Here is a 17,958-nt window from a genome sequence, read left to right as displayed (position 1 = left end):
TTGCCCAGTGCATACATACTTGCCCTGCCTTGAGCGGAAGGCCTGCCCCACTCTCCTTGGCTTAGGCAACTGTTCTTCCTCTGACCAGGTTCTCAGACGATCTGGCCTCTACTGTCCTTGATGGAAGGGACCAGCTCTAAGCCTCTTGCCATGGCCCAGAGCATACAGCTGTGCTTTACAGCAAGAGCCAGTACGTTGTGTCCTGACTGCTTTGTAGTTTTCCTGGGTAGTAATATAAGTAGTTAGTATGTATTAAGTGTTGCCTACATGCCAAGCAGTGTTCTAGGCACCTGACACATATTTGCTGGTTTAGGCCTCATGATAACCCTATGAATTAGACACTATACTGTTATTGTCCCCATTTTATTTTATTTATTTTTGGCTGCATTGGGTCTTTGTTGCTGAGCATGGGCTTTCTCTAGTTGTGGCGAGCAGGGGCTACTCTTCATTGCAGTGTGCAGGCTTCTTATTACAGTGGCTTCTCTTGTTGCAGAGCACAGGCTCTAGGCACATGGGCTTCAGTAGTTGTGGTGTGCAGGCTCTAGGGTGTGCAAGCTTCAGTAGTTATGGCTCACGGGCTCTAGAGTGCAGGCTTAGTAGTTGTGGCACATGGGCTTAATTGCTCCACGGTATGTCTTCCCGGACCAGGGATCAAACCCACGTCCCTTGCATTGGCAGGAGGATTCGTAACCACTGTGCCACCAGGGAAGTCCCCGTCCCCATTTTACAGATGAGAAAAGTGAGGCACAGAGAAGTTCTGTAACTTGCTCAGGTCACTCAGTAAGTGGTAGAACTGGAGGCTAGCTCCACTACACTGCCTCTCAAGCAGTCATAAGGCGAGGGTGAGAGAGGAGAATGCCCAGGCCTGTACAACACTAGAGTCTTTCTCTGTTCATAAAGCAGAAGTTGCCCTAGTAGCCTCATGCTGTTGACCTTGGACATCCCCTTTCCCTCCTCCCTCTGCCCTCCCTAGCTAACTCCTGCTCATCCCTCACATCTCCATCCAGGTAGCGCCCCTCCAGAAGCCTTCCCTGTTGCCTGCAGCAGGGTGAGTGATCTTTGTCAGTCTCACGCAGGCCAGCATACTTCCCTCCATCAGCACCAGCTGCATTTCCTCCACATCAGTCTTCCCACTGTACTGTGAGCTCCTCCAGGGCAGGGGCCACACCTGACCCACCTCTGTGGTCCCAGTGCCAGATCAGGGCTTGGTACATAGTCGGTGATCAATAAATACTGGATCAGTTGAGGTCAGGACCATGGGCTTGTGGCTTCTGTGCTGGACCAGCCAGACATGGGGCAGGCCTGCTGCAGAGCAGACCTTCCTGCCTCAGGCCACTCTGCCCCTCACCCCCTGCCAGCAGCCTGCCTGGGGATATAGCCTTTGAGGGGTCGGTGCGGAGACTGATGAGCCCCTGGATGGCCCTGGGCTGGGGGGTTTGGGGGCCCAGAGCCTTCATCTGGCTCTCTCCCTCCAGTTCGCAGATGGGGTGTACCTGGTGCTGCTCATGGGGCTCCTGGAGGGCTACTTCGTGCCCCTGCACAGCTTCTTCCTGACCCCAGACAGCTTTGAACAAAAGGTAAGGGGAGGTGATCTCACAGGAGGCCCCAGCCCACATGCCCGACCTGTCTGCCCACACCTGTGCTGGGGCCATCTAGGGAAAAGGCGGTAGCTTCCCATCTGCCCAGGGTCTTCAGTGGTTGGATTGGGGCGGGGGTGGGGGGGACATGATGCACAGCTGAGCTGGAAAGCAGCTACCTCCAGGCCACTGAGCGTCCTGGACAGCTCTCCCTCCCCTGCACCCTGGCTCCCGAGCCATACGCTCCTGCTGGGGGCCACAGCCCAGCCTTGTCTCTGCCCAGAGGTGACTGGGAAGGTGACTGCAAGGCTGATCAGACCTGAGGCCTGCACTCAGCCAACTTCCAATGCCTCTCATAGCCTGCTGCAGCCCACCCGCCAGACAAGGGGCATTTGGTCCCAAGCAGAAACTCTTCTCTACCTCTTGAACATGTCTTGCTGTCTGATCCCTTCGACTGTGGGCACTTATGTCCCTGAGTTTTCAGTCCTGGCAGTGATACGAGAACACAGTAAGACAGGGAGCGGATTTTTAACTCCTCTGGGGATGCTTCATCAACAGCAGGCTGGGCTGACCCACTTTGGCAGCCTTGTTTCTCCTTCACAAAACTGGCCTCATTTTAGCTCAGCTCCTGCCCTGCTGGCTACAGTGCTGGTTCCTTCACCTTCCAGGGGCAGGTCCTGGGGAGCTGCAAGGGTCCCGGAATGTGTGTGCAGCACCTCATGCACTGCACTTCTCTTTCCAGGTCTTGAACGTCTCCTTTGCCTTTGAGCTCATGCAAGATGGAGGATTGGAAAAGCCAAAACCACGGCCAGAAGGTACTTTGCTCTTCCCTGGGTTGGTGACAATATGGCAGGACCCTACCCTGCACACAAGTTTTCAGGACACAGAGCAAGGTTCATATTTGATACCAGAGGGAAGACTATCTTTTCTGAAGCCTTCTTTGCCATTTGCAGGGGAAGGTGGGACAGGGTGCAGTTGCTCAGTCCTAGGGATCCTTTGTGAGCTGCAGATCACACAGCCATGGGGAAAAAAAGAACCTGAAATCCTACACATGGGATCATATGGATAAGGGCCCATGCAGACGTGATGCAGAGCAGAGGTGCTGCTGCAGTAACTGCCCTGGCCTGATTTCCAGGTTCTTCAGTCCCTGGACAGGGTGCTGACCTGCCCAAGAACTGTCTCCCAGGTAGGCAGGGGGAAGATGCAGGGGTCATCACAGGCATTTCTGCTCCGAGCATAATGGCTTTTTCTGCCCTTTGCCTGCTCCAACTCTGCTCAAGGACAAGACTTGATGTGTCAGGTTTGGGTTGCAAATGTTAAGGCTGAAAAAATGCAAAAGGAGCGAAATGTTCCAGGAGCCCTCCCATGCTTGCGCTTGAAGCAATGTGTGCATTTGTGCATGTAGGAGGAGATGGTGAGAGCTGGGCTAAACTGAAAGGGTCAGGGAGGGCTTTTGTATTTTTTTTCATTCTTATTTTATATTGGAGTATGGTTGATTAACAATGTTGTATTAGTTTCAGGTGTACAGCAAAGTGATTCGGTTATACATATACATGTATCTATTCTTTTTCAAATTCTTTTCCCATTTAGGTTATTACAGAGTACTGAGCAGAGTTCCCTGTGCTATATAGTAGGTCCTTGTTGGTTATTTATTTTAAGTCTAGCGGTGTGTACATATCAATCCCAAACTCCTGATCTATCCCTTCCCCTCTGATAACCATAAGTTCATTCTATAAGTCTGTTTCTGTTTTGTAAATAAGTTCATTTGTATCATTTTTTTTAGATTCTGCATATAAGCGATATCATATTTGTCTTTCTCTGTCTGACTTACTTCACTCAGTGTGATAATCTCCACAACTATCCATGTTACTGCAAATGGCAGTATTTCATTCTTTTTAATGGCTGAGTAATATTCTGGTGTGTATATGTACCACATTTCTTTATCCATTCATCTGTTGATGGACATTTAGGTTGCTTTCATATCTTGGCTATTGTAATCAGTGCTACAATGAATATTGGGGTACAGATATCTTTTCAAACTATGTTTTTCTCTGGATATGTGTCCAGGAGTGGGATTGCTGGATCATATGGTAGCATTATTTTTAGTTTCTTAAGGAACCTCCATACTGTGCTTCATAGTGGCTGTACCCATTTACATTCCCACCAACAGCGCAAGAGGGTTCCCTTTTCTCCACATCCTCTCCAGCATTTATTGTTTGTAGACTTTTTGATGATGGCCATTCTGACTGGTATGAGGTGATATCTCATTGTAGTTTGATTCGCATTTCTCTTATAATTAGTGATGTTGAGCATCTTTTCGTGTACCTATTGGCCATCTATATGTCTTCGTTGGTGAAATGTCTGTTTAGGTCTTCTGCCCATTTTTTTATTTGGTTGTTTGTATTTTCTTGATATTGAGCCAATGACTTCACTTGCAAATATTTTCTCCCATTCTGTGGGTTGTCTTTTCATTTTGTTTATGGTCTCCTTTGCCATGCAAAAGCTTTTGAGTTTAATTAGATCCCATTTGTTTATTTTTGTTTTTATTTCTGCTACTCTAGGAGACATTGAAAAAGGTATTGCTGCAATTTTTGTCAGAGTGTTCTGCCTTTATTTTCCTCTAAGAGTTTTATAGTATCTGTTCTTACATTTAGGTCTTTAATCCATTTTGAGTTTATTTTTGTGTTTAGTATTAAAGAATGTTCTAATTTCATTTTTTTTACATGTAGCTATCCAGTTTTCTCAGTACCATTTATTGAAGAGACTGTCTTTTCTTCATTGTATAGACTTGCCTCCTTTGTCATAGATTAATTGACCATAGGTGCATGGGTTTAGTTCTGAGCTTTGTATCCTGTCCCATTGATCTATATTTCTGTTTTTGTGCCAGGACCATACTGTTTTGATAACTGTAGCTTTGTAGATTAGTCTGAAGTCAGGAAGCCTGATAAATATATTGTTCCACTCTCTTTTGGCCTCCTGTGTTTCTGCTGAGAAATCAGTTGATAACCTTATGGGAGTTCCCTTGTATGTTATGTTGCTTTTCCCTTGTTGCTTTTAATATCTCGTCTTTAATTTTTGTCAGTTTGATTACTATATGTCTCAGCATGTTCCTCCTTGGGTTTATCCTGCCTGGGACCCTCTGTGCTTCCTGGACTTGGATGACTGTTTCCCATGTTAGGGAAATTTTCAGCTATCATCTCTTCAAATATTTTCTAAGGTCCTTTCTCTCTTCTCTTCTCCCTTTAATATGAACGTTGGTGCATTTAATGTTGTCCCAGAAGTCTCTTAGACTGTCCTCATTTCTTTTCATTCTTTTTTCTTTATTCTGTTCAGCAGCAGTAATTCCCACCATTCTGTCTTCCAGCTCACGTACCTCTTCTTCTGCCTCAGTCATTCTACTGCTGATTCCTTCTACTATATTCTTCATTTCAATTGTTTTGTTCATCTCTGTTCTTTAGTTCTTCTAGGTGTTTGTTAAACATTTCTTGTATCTTCTCAATCTGTGCCTCTGTTCTTTTTCCAAGATCTTGTATCATCTTAACTATCATTACCCTGAATTCTTTTTCAGGTAGATTGCCTATCTCCACTTCACTTAGTTGTTTTTCTGGGGTTTTATCTTGTTCCTTCATCTGGTACATAATCCTCTGCCATCTCATTTTGTCTAACTTTCAGTGATTGTGGTTTCCGTTCTGCAGGCTGCAGAGTTGTATATCTTCTTCTTCTGCTGAGTTCCCTCTGGTGGATAAGGCTGTCTAAGAGACTTGTGCAGGCTTCCTGGTGGGAGGGACTGGTACCTGCCCCACTGGTAGGTGGAACTGGGTCTTGTCCCTCTGGTGGGGAGGGCTGTGTCAGGGTGTATGTTTATTGGGCAGCCATTTACTCAAGAAAACTTGAAGCTGCCTGTCTGCTGATAGGTGGGGTTGTCTTCCTGCCCCTGTTGGTTGTTTGGCCTGAGGTGTCCCAGCACTGGAGCCTGCAAGCTCTTGGGTGGGGCAGGTCTTGGTGAGAAAATACCAGCCTCTAAGAGGGTTCACACCAATGAGTATTCCCCAGAACTGCCACTGCCAGTGTCCTTGTCTCCGCAGTGAGCCACAGCTCCACCTCTGCAGGAGACCCTCCAACACTAGTAGGTAAATCTGGCCCAGTCTCTTATGAGGTCATCACTTTTTTCCCTGGGTCCTTGTGTGCATGAGACCCTGTGTGCACCCTCCAGGAGTGGAGTTTCTGTTTTCCCCAGTTCTTTGGAATTCCTGTGATCAAACCCCACTGGCCTTCAAAACCAGATTCTGTGGGGGCTTCTCCTCCCATTGCCAGACCCGGGGCTCAGAGCCTGACATAAGGCTCAGAACTTTCACTCCTGTGGAAGAACTTCTGTGGTATAATTGTTTTCCAGTTTGTGGTCATCCACCCAACATGTATGGAATTTGATTTTATTGTAATTGTGCCCCTCATACTGTCTCATTGTGGCTTCTTTGCCTTTGGATGTAAGCTATCTTCTTAGATAGGTTCCAGAATTTTTTGTTGGTGGTTGTTCAGCAGTTAGTTGTGATTTGGGTGTTTTGTAAGAAGAGGTGAGCGCACGTCCTTCTACTCTGCCATCTGGTCTCCTCTCCATTAGGGCTTTTGTATTTAGACATTAGGATAGAGGAGTGAGCACCCCAGACAGGATGGCAATGTGAGGAAAAGTCCTACCTGGGGAATGGGGAGGGACTTAGTTTGTGAGACAGCAGAGCATGTGGCTAAGCTCATGATAGCCCTGGGTCCAGTCCCTACCCCACCAGCCTTGAGCAACTTACTAAGCCTATGTTTCATGTCTATAAAAATGGAACTCCTAGGGACATGCACACTATGTGATGAAATGTGATGTATGATACACAGCACCTGACACCTGATAATGAGTGTAAGCAGTTACCTATTTGGCTGGAATATTAAGAGTATGAATTGAAAAATAATAGTTGATGATGGTGAAGCAAGTCCTGGAGGGACTTGATGCCAAGGCAGCAAGTTTGGACTTGATTCTGTAGGCAGTGGGAGTCGTGGAAGGTTCTTGAGCAGGTGAGTGATGTGATCAGAGCTCTATTACAGAGAGATCATTTGGAAGGCAGTGTGAAGAACAGATATTTAGATATGGGGCACCATCAGCAGTACTGGGGGACCCAGGAGGAAGAACAAGCTTGGGAGGGGACATAAGACTGTGAGCTTTGGAAACCCTGAGGTTACACCTACGCATTGACATAAGCAGAACTAGAGTTTGCGCAAAAGATCAGGGCTGTGGTTATATCATTGCTAGTCTTCCACATATACACCAAAAGACAGTGGAACAACAGGAAAGCACATAGAGAAAAGGGAAGAATTAGGGACAGTGTCTTGTGGGAATGCCTTTACTCATGAAGCTGGAGGAAAACACAGGAAAATCAGAGGAGAGAGGTCAATTGTGAAGACATTGGTTGGTCTCTGTCTCATGACTCTTTCCAGACCTCAGTAACTATCCACTTGGGCCAACAAAAGCCAGTCCTTAGTCTTATTTATCATCACTTTATTCTAAGCATCTGGTCACTGCCAGAGGAGGACCTCTAGCAAGGCTGCTGTCCTTCTCAGGGCTCTCTTCCTGCAAGGCCATTCTAGCCATCCTAATGCCTTTAGAAGTGGACTCTGAGTGTCCTATGGCCAGCTGATAAGCTCCCTGCTTTTGGGTAGGAGAGACATAGCAAGAGAGTTCCAGTCAGCATTTCTGCTTCCACTTCCTTGAACTGCTTAATATGAAACTTCCTAGTTACAGATTGGAAGTTCTTCTTCTGATACTTCAGTTTTCAAGCATTTATTTCCCTCAAGACAGTTTTCCCAATATCAATTAGTTTACAGGGATATTTCAGCATATAGATGACATTTCTTGTGTAATTATTGAACTGCTTAATATGAAATTTCCTGACCAATGTGAATGGAAAAACACATCTGTTTTATTTGCTATTATACTGGGCACCATGCCCATGCTGAAAATTTCCAGTGTGTAAAGAATTGAAATGGTATTTTGTGAGACCGTACTTGGTGAGAGATATACCCCAGCATTCTCCCTTGTTTCTGTGCTTCTAACTGGGAAGTGAAATTTGGTAGTAAATGCTGCAGACTTTTGCAGTAAATGCTGCAAAAGGTGCTAATCTAGGTAATTCTCTGGGGGTGTTTCAACATCAGACTGGCTGTGGTAGAGGCATTTTTCATGGCAAATATTATTAAGGGCAGGAAAATGCATCCCCTGCCATGCTGTTTGACTCTCAAAGCTCTGTTGTACATTGAAACTTTGGGTTTCCATCTCAGCTGACTTTTGCTGCCCAGGCTTCATAACCTTTTAGTACCCCAGATAGTGTAAGCCAAGTGTTAGCATCAATTTCATGGCCAGTGGAGCAGCTGACATACTGGCATGAAGCTGGTGGCTTTCTATTTAGGGGGTCATACCATGTGTCTTCAAATGCACGTGCTTATCCTGTTATCATCATTCAAGTAGACTCGTCATTGAATATGGTTAGGATCCCAGCACAACAGACAGCTGGGGACTGGAAGAAACCTACTACAAAGCAGGAATGAAGTCTGCATGTAAGACAGCCAGCAGGCTGATGGAATATCTAAAATACAAGCCGTCAATAGCTGGGACCAGGCTACTTCAAACAATGCTGAAAATCCAGGCAGGTGAGGGCAGCTTAGTTGTAGATGATCAACACTATTTGTAGAAGGATTTAGTCAGTGTCTGGAAATATGGGAAATCGTTTAACTTCCCTTCCCCATTCCCTTAGGAAATAGTGTACAGACCAGTGGCAAAAAGTGTTAGCAAGGATGTGCAGCAACAGAAACTACTGTTTCTGTTTGTCCTTATCTAATACACTTAAGATTTGTAATACCAATGTGGTATTAAATGCAGAATGATGCCCCCGCCTCCCAGATGTCCACATCTTAATCCCTGAGACCTATTAAAACCTTACATGGTAAAAGAGATTTTGCAGATATGATTTAAGTTGAGGATCTTGAGCTGGAGAGATTACTTTGGATCATCTGGGCGGTTCCACTGTAATCACAAGAGAAGAGGGAAGCAGAAGACTCATCAGAATGATGTAGCATGAGAAAGACTCAACCAGCCATTGCTGGCTTTGAAGATGACAGGGGACCATGAGACAAAGAATGCAGGCAGCCCCTAGAAGCTAGAAAAACCAAAAAAACAGATTCTCCCCTAGTGTCCCCAGAAGTGAACACAACCCTACTGACACCTTGATTTTATCCCAGTGAGACCCATTTTGGACTTTGACCTTTAGAGCTGTAAGATAATAAATTTGGATTGTTTTAAGCCGCCAAATTTGTGGCAATATGTTAGAGCAGCAATAGAAAGCTAATATACCCTATGACCAAGCAATTCCACTCATAAGTGTACTTGTCCATATACCAGAACACGAGTCCAAGAATATCCATAATAGACTAAACTGGAGTGTGCATCCCCAGTAGACAAACTAAATAAATTGTAGTATATTTGTACCCTGGATTATTATACAATGGCAACAATAAAAAAAGAATGAACTGAGAAATTGTGAGAGACTTCTAGTTACTATAGCATGAAGAGGTCAATGATTATCCTCTGCAAAAAAAGCAAGTGTAAAACTGGACAAAATAATCAAAAACAGGCATTTCAAGGCACTAAAAATGACATGACACTATATATAGAAAATCCTAAAGATGCCACCAGAAAACTACTAGAACTAATCAGTGAATATGGTGAGGTTGCAGGATACAAAATTAACGTTAACGTACAGAAATCTCTCTCATTCCTATACGCTAATAATGAAAGATCAAAAAGAGAAATTAAGGAAACAATCCCTTTTACCATCGCAACATAAAGAATATAAAATACCTAAGAATAAACCTATCTAAGGAGGCAAAAGACCTGTACTCAGAAAACTATAAAACACTGATGAAAGAAATCAAAGAGGACACAAATAGATGGAGAGATATACCATGCTCCTGGATTGGAAGAATCAATATTGTGAAAATGACTATACCACCCACAGCAATCTACAGGTTCAATGCAATCCCTATCAAATCACCAATGGCATTTTTCACAGAACTAGAACAAAAAATTTTTACAATTTGTATGGAAACACAAAAGACCCCAAATAGCCAAAGTAATCTTTTTTTTTAAAGCTCTTTATTGGAATATAATTGCTTTACAAATATTGTATATTAATGCATATATGTGAAATCTAGAAAAATGGTACAGATGAACATATTTGCAGGGCAGGAATAGAAACGCAGACATAGAGAATGGATGTGTGGACATGGGGGTGGCGGGTGGTAAGGGGAGAGTGGGATGAATTGGGAGATTAGGTTTGCCATAAATACACTACCATGTGTAAAATAGATAGCTAGTGGGAACCTCCAGTATACCACAGAGAGCTCAGCTCAGTGCTCTGTGATGACCTAAATGTGTGGGATGGGGGGGGGGGGGGGCGTCCAAAAGGGAAGGGATATATGTATACATATAGCTGAATCACTTCACTGTATAGCAGAAACACACTATTGTAAAGCAATTATACTCCAATTTAAAAAAAATTTTTTTGATAAAAAAAAAAATGACAAAAAAAAAGCAACTGTAAAACTGGACAAAATGATCAAAAACAGGCATTTCAAGGAACTGAAAATTTATCAAAAATAGATAAATTGAGAAGCATTCTTGAAAAATGATAGAACATAGTTGAATAATTACACCTCAGTAAAACAATAAATTATACCTAAATGAAATTGTTTAAAGGATTAATCCTATAAGCATAATTTTGAGTAAAAATTTCACAAAATAATATGTATAGTATGAATCTATTTATATAAAGTGTAAAAATAGGCAAAACTGCAGTCTGCTGCTTAAGGATTCATATGTTGCTGGTGGAACTATGAAGAAGAGCAAGGAGGTGATCACGATAAAAGTGAGGATAGTGGTTATCTTTGCACGGTGAGAGAGGGTTGTGACCTGAATGCAGAGAGGAAGGGGCTGCTTCTGGGGTACTGACAATGTTCTACCTCGGACATGGGTGGTGGTAACATGAAGCTTCTCTTACAAGTATTTAAAACTGCACATGTGTATGTTGCATGTACTTTTCTGGATGCTTGTCATATGAAAAAAATTTAATATGTAAAGAATATGGCAAAATCACTAGATAGGGTAGCAGGACACCACCAAAATGGCCCATACCAAGGGATGGATTCTGTCTCAGTGGAGAATAGGGAGCAAACAGGAGAGCGAGGCAGAGACTGAGAATGAGCTATATCATTTGGAGGTGGGATGGAGGCTTGAACATGATGGACATCTTGGGGGCTGGGCTCACCCTGAGTAGGTGCCCTGTAGCCACCCAGCTTTATTGCAGTCCCCACAGCTGGTGGCACTGAGCCCCCAGATTTCCCTCCCACCTTGGTCAGGGAACTCAAAGATGGGGGTGAAGAGGCTTCAGAGAAGGGTCCTTAGACTAGGATGAGGGAGGCTGGGCTGGCCCAAATGGGTCCATAGAGGGCATGGTCACACAGGGCCATGTCCCTTTGTGTAAAGCCTGGGTTTCTGCATTAGCAGAGTTCCCCTTCCTTCTTGACTTCTGCATCTTTTAGAGAACCACAAACTCATTTCGGATGGCCTCTAACGAATGGGATATGTCACTAATGCCACTGAGTGAGAGAAGCAAACCTGGAGACCTTCTCCTTGGCCAGAGGCCATTTTCTCTTTAGAATGGGCTTGGGTCTGACTTGTCTCTTTCTTAGTCCTGGCCAGCCAGACAGCCTCTGCTCTGGCTGTCTATCCAGGAGCCCTACCATTCTGTCTGCTCCCTGATAGGACTCTAGGACAGCACACAGAGGTGATCAGAGAAGTACTGACTTGCTAATCACACAGTTTATTAGCTCAGGGTTTTAAAGAGGCTCTGTTTGTATTGCAGGGAGTCACAGACCATTCCCAGGAATCCAAAGCTCCTCTTATAGCTGAGATGGCCCACCTACTGGCCTACCTGGAGCTACCTGTGTGGCCGTTGGTTTTCTTGATAAGAACAGACAATAAGCAGTGTCTCTGACTGTAGTCCCCTACTTCACCAGGCTCACTTCATGGTGATGACCTGTGGGAAGAAGGAACTCAGATTTCCCAAGGAGTAGGGCTTAATCTACATGAATGGCAACCCCTGAAATTGTGCAGTGCACAGACTTAATGGCTATACATAACAGCTCTGCTACTAGTCAAAGATGGGAAAGTGGGAACGAAACTACCATTTAGTGAGCCCTTCATATGTTCCAGGTGTTTTTCATAAAACCCAATTTTATCAGTGAGAAAACTGATTCTGAGACATTAAATGACTTGAACCAGGTCATTAACCCATTGTAGTGAAGATGGACTTCAAACTTCAGTGAGCATTAAAATTAAACTGGAGGAGACATATCAAGAGGACAGAGTAGAAGGATGCAGAGTTCACACCCCTGCATGAACACATCAAAAATACATCTACATGTGGAGCAATTTTCACTGAAAACTAACTGGAGATTGGCAGAAAGACTCTTGTGTAACAAACGCTGTAAGAAAGGTCTGCACAGGATTGAGTAGGAAGGGAACAGAAGCAATCAGGGATCTGTGTCCCTGGGAGGGAACTCAGAAGAGGAGGGGGATTACATGGGCAGAGATCCTCCCTGGAAAGGGAACAGTTGGAGCCACATATTGGGCACCCCAGCCCTGGGGTCTGACACTAGGTAGATAAGTCCCATTAGGTGGTTTGAAAATCAGTGGGACTAACAGGAAGGCTCTAAGAAACCTAGACTCCTCTCATGAAGAGCATACACACACTTGCTAGCTCCCAAAACAAGGCAGAGGAAGCAGATTGAAACTGCATGGGACTCTGGCCATTCCCACAACTGCCCCAACACATGCTCTAGCCTGAGCCAAGTACCCACTCCAACCCCACTTGCTCCATGATGCTGCTTCACACTAAGGCAAGGGCTGCTGCAGCCGAGGGGAGTGCTCATTTGTGAGGGATGGAGCTGGTTCAGACATGGAACAGCATCTGAAGCGGGGGGTGGGCATGGCAGAGCTATTACTGGTACTTATGGAGGCAGCACATTAGAAGCAGTCTGAGACTCTAACTAGGGCTGGGACTACCTCATAGACCCACACTGACTGCCCAATGCAGCACTGCTCTGCTCTGGGGCAAGGGTGCCATTGATGGGAGGGAGAGAGCACACACTTAGGGGGAACAGAGCCAATTCAGACCCTACCCTCAGGGTTTTTGCTTCAAGAACTTGGGACTCAACCTCACTCCAAATAGAATGGTATCACCCACTGAGCAGAGCAGAAGGCCCAGCTCACACATAGCTCTAGATCTAGCCCCTCCATCTCCAGCCCCACCTCCTACCAACATGATACCTGCCAGAACACCGTGGGGGAAGGAAGATGTGACATATGCTCATGTCAGATCCAGCTCTCCCACCAAAGCCACTGGGCACGTGTAGATGATATAGGGTCACTCCCACACAAGGACACCCATTCAAGACCACAGTAGGTAACTATTTCACCTAATCTCATAGAGACATAGAAAGTTGAGCAAAATGAAAAGATAGAGGAATTTGCTTCAATTGAAAAAAGAAGAGAAGACCCCTGAAAAACAACCAATGAAATGGAAATAATTTACCAGATAAAGAGATAAAAGCATTAGTAATAAGAATGCTAACTGGATTAGGGAAAAGAATAGATTAATACAGTGAGAATTTTAATAAGGAAAAAGGAAATAGAAAAAAGAACCAGTCATAACTGAAGAATACAATCAATGATATGAAAAACACACTAGAAGGAATTAATAGCAGACCAGGTAATACAGAAGAATGTATGAGTGATCCACAAGATAGAATGGAAATCACCCAGTCATAACAGTAAGAATAAAAACAAATTTTAAAAAATAAGAACAGTTTAAGGGACTTTTGGGACATCAAGCATGGGAAAAAAAAATCAGATTATAGGGGTCCCAGAAGGAAAAGAGAGAGAAAAGTATCCAAAATGTATTTGATTAAGTTATGGCTGGAAGGTTCCTGAACCTGAAGAATAAAACAGATATCCAGGTATAGGAAGCACAGAGGGTCCCAAACAAGATGAACCTAAACAGACCCACACCAATACATGTCATAATTAAAAGGGCAAAATTTAAAGATAAAGAGAGAATTCTAAAGGCAGCAGGAGAAAAAAAAAAAAAAAAAAAAAGAATCATATATAAAGGAACCCCCATAAGGCTATCAGCTGATTTTTCTTCAGAAACTTTGCATGCCAAAAGGGAGTGGCATGATATATTTAAAGTGCTGAAAGGGAAAAACCTGCAACTTAGGTTTTTCCATCAATACTAAAATGACCCTAAAAGAAATGTTAAAGAGTCTTCTCTACGTGGACAATGAAAAGCTTATACAAGAAGTAAGTATCTATAGGAAAGGAAAACTCTCACTAGTAAAGGCAAGTATATAGTAATGGCTAATGGTCAACTACTTAAATAAGCTAGCATGATGATTAAAAGACAAAAAAAATGTAAAATCAATTTTAACTGCAACAAACAGTGAAGGGATACACATGAAAATGTAAAATAGGACATCAAAAACACAAAATGTTGGAGAGGGGAGGAAAAAGATGTAGATGTTTTAGAATGTGTTTGAACTTAATTGACTGTCAGACTTAGTTATAGTTCAACATATGAACTCCATGGTAATCACATATCAAGAACCTGTAATAGATACACAAAAACTAGAAAGGAACATAAGCATACCACTAAAGAAAATCATCAGGCCAAAAGGAAAGAACTAAAAGAAGAAAATAACAGAGAAGAACTACAAAAACAGCCAGAAAACAAGTAACAAAATGGCAATAAGTACACACCTATCAGTAATCATTTAAATGTCAATAGACTAAATGCTCCAATCAGAAGACATAGTGTGGAAAAGAGAGATCAAGATGGTTGAGTAATAGGATGTGATGCTCACCTCTTGCCACAAATACATCAAAAATACATCTATATGTGGAACAATTCTCACAGAATATCTGTGCTGGCAGAAGACCTCAGACCTCTGAAAGGGCAAGAAAATCTCCATGTAACCAGGTAGGACAAAAGAAAAAAGAGAAAAAAAGAGAGAAAGGAATCAGGATGGGACCTGCAGACCTGGGAGGGAGGAAATTTTCCTGCACCCTGGGAAGTCCCCTCATGAGCAGGGAGATCAGCCAGGACTGAAGGGGAGCTTCAGAGCCTTGGAGGAGGACACAACAACCAGTTTGCAGCACCTAGAATGGACAGAGACCTGCACAGAGGATCAGTGCCACCACTCTGCACTCCCCAGCACATCTGCCAGGGGGAGGGGGTGCTGGGTGCAGAAGCTCAGGCTTCAGAGATCAGATCCAGGGAGAGGATTGAGATGGGCTGTATAGAAACAGCTTGAAGGGGCTGGAGTCTGGTGCGGCCACACATGAGGGTGTATGCAGAAGTCTGGGCCACCTTAAAGGCCAGGAGCCATTGTGTGGGCAGTGTGTGAGGGAAGAGGTAGGACCCACCATTACAGTCTTTTTCCCTTTGTGAGCTCTCAAGAAGCAGAAAGCTGCCTGCACAAGCTCCAGGAGTGGTCACAAGCTGCCACTGCCACTTCCCCCTCAGTTTCAGGAGTGGTCATGAGCTGCTGCCCCTTGGGTTGCAGGAGAATGCACCACAGCCTCCAAGAACCCCACAACCAGGCACCAGCCACTGCATCTGCACACCCTCTATTAAAGGGATAATGGCCAGCACACACTGAGGAAAGAGATGACAGGCATCCATACTAAAAACAGCCCTCACGCCAAAAACATTAAACCCACACAAGTTCTCACATGTAAATAACCCTCCAAGAGCACAGTAGATAATTGTTTATCTTAAACTTACAGAATAGGAGAAGTATAAGTAAAATGAAGAAGCACAGGAACCACTCCCAGTTAAAAGACCAAGAGAATTCCCCTGAAAGAACAATGAAACAGACCGCTTCAGCCTAATAGAGACCAATTTCAAAAAGGATGATGAAAATACTGAAGGAATTAAGAAAGGCTATCAACAGAAATGTAGAATACTGTAAAAAGGAACTAGAAACTATAAAGAGGAACCAAGAAAAATTAGAAAACTCTTTTGCTGAGATGAAAACTGAACTAAAGGTAATGAATAACAGAATGAATAATGCAGAAGGACAAATAAGTGACCTGGAAGAAAGAATAATGGAAATCACCCAGTCATGACAGCAGACAGAAAGCCAATTTTTTAAAAAATGAAAGCAATGTAGGAGACCTATGGGATAATATAAAGCATGCCAATCCACACATAATAGGGATTCTAGCAGGGGAAGACAAAGAAATGGGGATTGAAAATGTATTTGAGGAAATTATGGCTGAAAACTTCCCAAACCTAAAGAAGGAAACAGCTCTCCAGGTATAGGAAGCACAAAGGGTCCCAAACAAGGTAAGCCCAAACAGACCTACACCAAGACATATTATAATAAAAATGGCAAAAGTTAAAGAGAGGATTCTAAAGGCAGCAATGGAAAAACAAAGAGTTCATTACTAGGGAACCCCCCATAAGGCTATCAGCTGACTTCTCTAGAGAAATGTTGCAGGCCAGAAGGGAGTGACGAAATATATTCAAAGTCCTGAAAGGGAAAAATCTGCAACCTAAGATACTCTACCCAGTAAAACTATCATTTAGAACAGAAGGAGATATAAAGAATTTCTCAGAAAACCAAAAACTAAAAGAATAGAGCAATAGTAAACCTATCCTAAAGGAAATATTGAAAGTCTTCTCTAAATAGAAAAGAAGTAAGATTATATGAGAAAGAGAAAATCACCATTGGACAGCAAATTACCTGAATAAGCCCATATACAGATTTACTTTTAAAAATCAAAACATTTCTGTGAAAGTGATGATAACCACAATGAACAGCAAAAAGATGACCATGAAGATGCAAAAGATGACATCAACATCAAAAATGTGAGGGAGGAAGAACATGTTTTTGTTTTGGTTTTGCATTTCCTAGAATGTGTTTGAGCCTATATGACTACCAGTCTAAGGCAAATAGATATAGGATGCGGTTAATATACTTGAAAAACAGGGTAACTGCAAATCAAAAACATACATTAGATTCACAGGAACTGAAAAGAAGAGAACATAAGCATAATACAAAAGAAAATCATCAAACCACAAAAGGGAAAAGGGAAAGAAACGAAGAAATATAAAATCAATGAGAAAATAAGGTTAAAATGGCAATAAATACATATCTATCAATAATTACCTCAAGTGTCAATGGACTAAATGCTCCAATCAAAAGACATAGAGTGGCAGTTTGGATTTAAAAAAAAAGCCTACAATATGTTGCCTACAAGAGACCCCCCACTTTAGGGCAAAGGACACACAAAGATTGAAAGTGAAGGGGTGGGAAAAGATATTTCATGCAAATGGAAATGAAAAGAAAGCCAGAGGTCACAATTCTCATAACAGACAGAATAGACTTTAAAACAAAGGCCATAAAGAAAGATAAAGAAGGACACTATATCATGATAAAAGGATGAATACAAGAAGAGGATTTTACACTCGTCAACATACATGCATCTAATATAGGAGCACCCAAATATATAAAACAAATACTAACAAACATAAAGGGAGAAATTGACAATAATATAATGATAGTAGGAGACTTTAATGCCCCACTTACATCAATGAACAGATCTTCTAGATAGAAAATTAATAAGGCAGCAGAGATCTTAAAGGATACCATAGAATGGTTAGACTTAATTGATATTTTCAGGACACTACACCCAAAAAACCAGAATACACATTCTTTTCAAGTGCACATGAAACATTCTCTAGTATCGACCACATACCAGGGCACAAAGCAAGCCCCAACAAATTTTAGAATATAGAAATTATCTCAAGCATCTTTTTGACCACACTGGCATTAAACTAGAAATCAAACACAGGAAAGGAAATGAGAAAAAATTGATTACATGGAGATTAAACAATGTGCTACTAAAAAACCCAATGGGTCAACAATGAAATCAAAGAGGAAATTTAAAAATACCTTGAGACAAATGACAATGAAAACACAACCATACAAAATCTTTGGGATGCAGCAAAAGCAGTTCTTAGAGGGAAGTTTATAGTGACACAGGCCTTCCTCAGAAAACAAGAATAATCTCAAATAAACAACCCAACCTACCACTTAAGAGAATTAGAAGAACAAACAAAACCTAAAGTCAGCAGAAGGAAGGAAATCATGAAGATCAGAGGGGAAATAAAAGAGAGATTAAAAAAAAATAGACATCCTCTGACATAAGTCACAGCAGGATTTTTTT

At 42.8% G+C, this 17,958-nt stretch overlaps 1 protein-coding gene across 2 annotated transcripts in view; it reads left to right on the top strand.

Moving 5' to 3' along the window:
- The window catches only part of PARVA (parvin alpha), a 163,843-nt gene that overhangs the window by 130,845 nt on the left and 15,040 nt on the right, over nt 1-17,958 (top strand). For both annotated transcript variants that reach the window (XM_057749060.1, XM_057749058.1), the window contains 2 exons: nt 1,476-1,577; nt 2,320-2,392. In XM_057749060.1, the coding sequence (XP_057605043.1) occupies nt 1,476-1,577; nt 2,320-2,392 (175 nt within the window). The remainder of the gene's footprint in view (nt 1-1,475; nt 1,578-2,319; nt 2,393-17,958) is intronic.

This window comes from Hippopotamus amphibius, chromosome 9 (assembly GCF_030028045.1).
Source record: "Hippopotamus amphibius kiboko isolate mHipAmp2 chromosome 9, mHipAmp2.hap2, whole genome shotgun sequence".
In the NCBI taxonomy this organism is placed as follows: domain Eukaryota; kingdom Metazoa; phylum Chordata; class Mammalia; order Artiodactyla; family Hippopotamidae; genus Hippopotamus; species Hippopotamus amphibius.
Note: the sequence above shows the minus strand (reverse complement) of the source record. Positions and strands in the feature narration are given on the sequence as shown.